Source organism: Syngnathus typhle, linkage group LG8 (genome assembly GCF_033458585.1).
Source record: "Syngnathus typhle isolate RoL2023-S1 ecotype Sweden linkage group LG8, RoL_Styp_1.0, whole genome shotgun sequence".
In the NCBI taxonomy this organism is placed as follows: Eukaryota; Metazoa; Chordata; class Actinopteri; order Syngnathiformes; family Syngnathidae; genus Syngnathus; species Syngnathus typhle.
Genome location: NC_083745.1, coordinates 7684542 through 7691134, shown reverse-complemented (window position 1 = coordinate 7691134; position 6593 = coordinate 7684542). Strand labels below are relative to the sequence as shown.

The 6593-nt window shown below is 37.9% G+C and overlaps 1 protein-coding gene across 1 annotated transcript; it reads right to left on the bottom strand.

Moving 5' to 3' along the window:
- Nucleotides 1–952: 952 nt before the first annotated feature.
- Nucleotides 953–5947, bottom strand: cxcl12a (chemokine (C-X-C motif) ligand 12a (stromal cell-derived factor 1)). Its single transcript, XM_061285288.1, has 4 exons — nt 5786–5947; nt 3883–4000; nt 3234–3317; nt 953–2077 (listed from the first exon to the last, which is right to left on the bottom strand). The coding sequence occupies exons 1-4, from the start codon at nt 5850–5852 to the stop codon at nt 2050–2052; spliced, it is 297 nt and encodes a 98-aa protein (XP_061141272.1). The 5' UTR covers nt 5853–5947; the 3' UTR covers nt 953–2049.
- Nucleotides 5948–6593: the final 646 nt, after the last annotated feature.

Below are 6593 nucleotides of genomic sequence, written 5' to 3'. Positions count from 1 at the left end.
ACATTCAGGAACATATTTGAATTATGTTGCAATCGGTCGGTTGACAAAAAAAACAAAAAATGTTGTGGAGACTTTCAAGTTGCACAACCTAGGTCATATGATTTAGAATTTGACCAAACATTCAAAGATTATCAGATTATCAACCTTGTAACTCAATTGCACAAAACCAAGACGTATATGCTAAGAAACGCATAGACACATTTCTAATTTCAATACACTACTTTCAAGCATACGTAAACATTTTTAATTTTCTTACCGGCTTCCCATGTGGCCTGCGTCTTTATCTGATTGAGCAAACATTTCCAAAAGGCTCCACCCCTTTAAATGTCACATGAACAAGAGGAAAGGTCCCGCAGTAAACTGAAACCTACACTAACCTGTGTGAATTTACCCCAAATCCCAAAACATTTATTTTTGAATTAAAACTGGTTTCTAGGTGCACCTGCTGCATTCCCCACTGTGCATTTAACACAATTTGACATCAGTTCAGGCACTGACTGAGGTCAATGTGCATTTCACTAGTCTGCTGCGTCTTCTTGTGTCAATCAAAAGTTCATCAGTAAACCAGCATATAGACAGCCACATCTGAATATCCACTCCCCTTCCCCTCCCCCTGATGTTTGACTCAGTAGACCACATACATGAACCACCGTGCTCCGCCTCACATAATGCCACCAAAGGGAAGTTAAAAGTTCATCCCTCTTAGCGCTAATGTGTTCCTAATGGCTGCTTGTTTAGTTAATTCTCTGTGAACGAGCAGGCTTATTGTCCTGTGACTTCAAGCTAAACACATTTTCAACATGAAAGGCTTCGGTGATCTTTTAGTACTCCTACAGTGCGTTTACAGCTGTCGAGTTTAACTCCATGATAGCTCACTGGTCATCTGGACAGTTTATGTTTACATCAAGTGTTTTAAGGTTACTATGAAAAATTCAAACCAAGCCAAGCAGGATTTCTTTGTTTCTCTATGAATTTATTTTTTCACTGAATAACTGCATACGATTTTGACAATTAAATGTTGACCGGACGGCTCAGTTGTGAAAGTACAGTTTCTTCATTTAAAGGCATTAAAGAGTACAAAAATAAATCATTTATATCACATTAATCTTACATATGATGCGTCGATAAGATCGGCATCTCCCAGATTTGAAAACAGTTACACGTGTGTGAATTTATGAACACAGATAGTGGAATATAAACAGAAAAAGAGAGTAGCAAAAAAGTGGTGAGTGTGTTAAAAGAAAAGTAGCTCAGATATAAAGTGCATTTTTATCTGCATGACAGTTAAACCTTTATCTTCAACTGTTTTCACAACTACTAATGTGATTTATGTTACAACTAATTGCTGCACAAATTGTTGAAATCGCTGCCATGTTTCTATTAGAATCCAGCCAAATCAAGTTTGTCATTTTGGGGGGGGGGGGGTATTTATATTTGAATATTTGAAGTAGACTTTATGATACCAGACCATTTCTCATCCATTAAACCTGTATGAGGACTCCAGATGTGATCTTAGTCTCAGTGAGTAAAAAAACAAAAGCAGACATGTTAGGGGTCACATTATCGCAACCACAGTATTACTGAGGAAATGCTCGAGTCCTTAATTTCATTACAAAAACATCATAATTGGGACTTTTACTAGAATCGTGTATGTTATACTCGTTCTGTGGGGTACCAATAGAAATTCCTAGGGGGCCAATTAACTTGAAATACGGGGTACATTTTGGTGAACTGGTTATGTTTTGGGGCACAACAGCCCTCTCCTGATGAAGTCCATTAACAAAAGACAAATATGTACATTATAGTTAAGAGAACAAACACAGATATAATTGCACTTAGCACAAATAACATATATAGAAACTAAGCGATGGTGGTGATGATGCAATGATTCTATGCAAGAAGCTGCAGCATGGCAGCTCTGCTAAGTGCTCTATAACCAAGCATTGTGATGACTACACAACATATACAGTAAATACTGAATTTATAGAAACAATATATGTATGGGGTGATTCTTCTCAATGATGGCTCAGAAGGATCTTAGTGGCAATTTTAGTTAACTTGCTTGGACTTTTTCATCCTGGAAGACAAAAGACAAAAAGTTGAGCAATGAATGCCTTTATATTCAGAACTATTTTAAGCAACATTGCATAAAAAAATGCAGTAGTCCCACATGATGGTTTCAATTAATGAAAAGCATATTGAAAGAGAAACCTAATACACCATAAAAATGTCATGCATTCACTATTTCTATTTTTATGCAAAAACTGGCTTTTTTTTTTTACAACAACCAGGCCTACTTTCCATATTATGTGTGCACAGTGGCAACCCTTAGTGACTATTAAGTTTGCTACATTTTACATTCCATCATATTGCTTTGGGTCATAACTTGCAGTTTTCAAGGCAATTCCTGCTCTTCTCCTCAATGTACTTTTTAAATGAGGTCAATGACATCACAGTTTTTTCAGACCTTAACCTTATTCGAAGTGCTACATAGAAGAAATAATGGTCTTGCTTGAGTGCTTCATTATAGTCCATTGTGTGCATGTACTATATAGTAGCGCTTGTAAAGTCTCCTGCGGGACCATAATTGGAAACATCAGATCCATTGCAAACCATTGCTGCCTTACACACGTTGTTGTTATGCTGACATGCGGTCACACCTCACCGGTGACACACACAAAGCCTGAACTGCTCAAATAGTTTCTGAGACAGACAGACAGACAGTCTGACTGTGGCCATCTTGAATATCTGTCAGTGGTGGCTTCAAAAGTCATCAACTATCAGCACAGCAAAGTACCATGAGTGACAAACATGACTTTTTCGGCGATGCATGCACCACCGACAAAGATCCACACAGTAATGGTGATGAAGTGCTGCCTCCACCAGTGAAAATTCACATTGAGTGTCTTCATGGGAGTTTGTGCGCATGTCACAGTTCACAATTGCTTTTTAACACTCCTGCTGATGCTCATAGCTCAATCCCAAATCGCCATGACAAAGTAAACTGTGTAAATGACTCGTAACGGACAACCATAATTTGACTTAATGTTCATCAAGAAACAAGCCCGTTAAGAGGTGCTACTCTTCCAACGATCCATTCAGTACATTTGCATGCGCATTTGACCTTTGGCATTCCGATCCTGCTTACTTTAAATGTCTATAGCGGAGGGAAGCGAATTGGTGGAAAGAACCAGACGGACAAAATTGACATAAGCTTGTTGAGGTCAACTTACTTGTTAATGGCGTTCTTCAGGTACTGCTGCAGCCATCGGATTTCGGGGTTCACACACACCTCCTTGTTTGTCTTCAGCTTGGCACTATTTACGAGAAGACAACACGACCAGTGTGAGATGAAAGCTATCAAACAAAGGCAATTAGCACCACAGTGTTAGTTTAGCACGCCAGCCTTCTTCAAACATATGACCTGTCACAGTAAATATTTATACGATATTATACTCTTTTTGAACACATGCAATGGGCATTAAGTAGGTCATTCCAAAACAGGTCAAGACTGGATCAAACTGAGTGGGGTCCATTCAACAATCAAACCCAGTTTGTGCATTTTTTTTATGAAAGTAAGCCAAGATTTCCATATACGCTGTGGCCGAACACAATTACAAGAGCAGTTGTGCGCCCACGTTCCAACTGAGTGACACTTCCTTCCGCACGCCTCGGTGGGCTCCCTCTGCCCATGTGTGAGAGCGCGAGTGACAGAGGGGCGTGTGCGCACACATGCATGCCCAACTCTTTTCTCCGCTCTGTCACCTTCTCGAGATTGATGGTGAGAAATAGAGGAACCCTATAAAAACTTTTTAAGAGCGGGGTATAAAACCTCTGAAATTGATAGATCACTGTAGGAATAAGAAAAAGAAATACACTCACATGACTTGGAAGGGGCAGTTGGGCGTATGGATGAAGCGGAGTTCTCGTATGTATCCCCTAGGGAGGCTGTTGACCGTTGAACGACAGTAGCATCTCTCCACTAGACTGATAGGCTTGGCTGTAGATCACAGAAATGAACAAGTATGAATAGCTGCTGAAATATATTCCCATTGACATCCTAACAAAATAAACGTATTTAAACAGTGGAGCAAACTGTGACCACGAAAGTGTAGAAAAGCTTTCCCATGAAATCGATACAATTAAACTTAAAATATAGAAGCAACTGTAACTGGCTAGTGGTCAATAACCACAATGTATCCCACCGGACACCTTCTGGATCTCTCAGGCATTCCAACACATAATTGAATTACAGTTTAAGAAAATAAATAGAAAATCCCTTTGGACCGATAAACTATACATGGAACAACTGTAGTGTATTCTTCTACCTGGGTGACAACTTGATTAATAACATTTTCATCAAATGCTAAATCAGGCCCGATGAGCCTCAAGCCGTTCAATCAATTACAAAAAGTGAGATTTACATTTCAAATTAAAATTAATCAAGTAACCAGTTATTTAATGAGAAAAATCATAACAATGTATCAACATTTAATGAACACATTTGATTAATAAATTCCAGGAATAACAAAAAAATGCAATTAATAGTATTTCATTCATTTTGATAAAGCAAATGCTTGGTGGGCCAGATTACAGAACCCCTTGTGCTCTAAATCCATTGACAATAAATCAAATGTGCAAAAACATTATTATTCATTTTTACTTTTGTCCCTGCAAAAATGTGTCAAATAAAACTAATAATCGTTCAGGAGAAAACCAACTATGAATCCAATTTATCCCAAAGTGATAGCAATAAATACACTATAAAATATTAGATTCAATAAACCAATTTTATACATTGCATATCCCGTGCGCTCTCTAAGGTGCTGGAGCCGATCCCAAATGACCTTTGAAACAACATGCATCCAATATGATCATTCAAATGCTGCACATATATTCATTTGACCCACATGAACCATAAAATGCGGTCTTTGCATACAATCAAATGATTTTAACTGTATTGACCATAAAGTGGCGTTCGTATAGGTGCATTAATTTAATAAAGCCTTATTGAACAGAAAGGTGCTGCGATTGTTTCACGATGAATGATGATCATGCTTGTACAGCTCAAACATCTTGTGCAAACTGCGGTCATGGTTGATTCATGCCGAAAAATAAAACAGGGAACCCAAGCCAAAGTGTTTTGGAAATTGACTTCAATTTAATCAATTCTCTCATTAATACATGTCTATAAAGTGACATATTACACGTCGTGTATGTGTGTGTGTTGGGGGGCAAAAATAAAGCCCCATGCTAATTATTTTTTACACCTGATCCCCCCCATTTGCATGTGAAAGAACGCGCAATTTTCTGAAGTCGCCATTCAGACTAGCTGAGGCCGTTTCAATAATGCTGCCTCATTTGGGACTAATTAAAGCGTAAACAACGTGGAAAAACAAATAAACACGTTGATCTGCATAGCGCCAGGGAACTTTCCACAGCCAAGAACCACACACAGGCGCGTAACCTACTTTACGCACGTACCACCTTAGAAAAAGGACATTTCATTTAAAATGCACTTTGCATTTTAAAGAAATTGCTTTTTTTAACACAAGGAAACCCATGTTTTAAATCAAATAATGCAAAATTATATTGCATGACTGTCATTTGCGCAGTTTTTTGGGATTGTCACAAAAAATCACTTTACGCACAAATATACAACCTACTGAAGTGATACTAGAATATGAATGAAATTCTATTTTAACACATCTTATTTTTAAAAATTGCACATGAACACACATTTAAACAATAAATGGACCATAAACTTGCCAAATTGTATCCATACCTTGCGAAAGTGGCACATATGCCAGCAATGAGAGAACAGTCACGACTGCGATTAACTTCACGTCCATCGTGGCCAAATGTCAAGGGGACTTGGTCCTGCTCAGAGTAAATCCAAGGGAGTTGTGAAGGACCAAGCGGCAGCGGCGCGCAGTTAAATTGCGCATCGCGCTCCAGTCACGCTTTGAAAGAGAGAGAAAATCCCATTTCCGGTGAAGACGTCAAAATAAAATCCATCCTCAAACTACTCTAGAAGTTAATTGCCAGTGGAAGCAATATTAGTGAAGAATTGTAAAACATGGGCTCCAAAGAAAATATACTACAATCGATCATATTTGTAGGAAGCTGTTTTATTTTTGTATTCAAGATACCCCAACTTCCTCCCACTGCCCCACATTAAAAAAAAATAATATGCATGTTAAGTGAATTGAAACACATTGTCTCAACTTTATGAGTCATGAAAGTTGAAGAATAAAACTAATTTCTGAGAAACAAAGTGCAATATATAATACAATCCTTATTTATTGAGAAAAAAATGAAATAAGAAATAAAACATAATTTATTTGGGGGCAAGCCAAGATATTAAGTCATAATTGTATGACATTAGTCATAAATACAAGACTAACAAAATCTGCATTTTGCCAAACGCAAAGAATGCTGCTTATGGGCCGAAACACAAAAGCAACACGTTTTCCCAACATGTATGTTGAGAAAAAGCAGGAGACGTTTTGACGCGTAAGTTTGTTTTTAATCATGGTTTGTCTTGTCTCGGGGTCTTCATTAGGCCAAATTAATTTAAACTTAAGCGTGTA

What these genes read in the sequence shown, in the direction of transcription:
- cxcl12a (XM_061285288.1), bottom strand. Translation starts at nt 5,852, where the DNA reads ATGGACGTGAAGTTAATCGCAGTCGTGACTGTTCTCTCATTGCTGGCA. An exon ending in ATATGTGCCACTTTCGCAAG is followed by an intron (nt 4,001 to 5,785) that starts GTATGGATACAA and finishes TGTGATCTACAG; the next exon opens with CCAAGCCTATCAGTCTAGTG. An exon ending in CTGAAGAACGCCATTAACAA is followed by an intron (nt 2,078 to 3,233) that starts GTAAGTTGACCT and finishes TTTGTCTTCCAG; the next exon opens with GATGAAAAAGTCCAAGCAAG.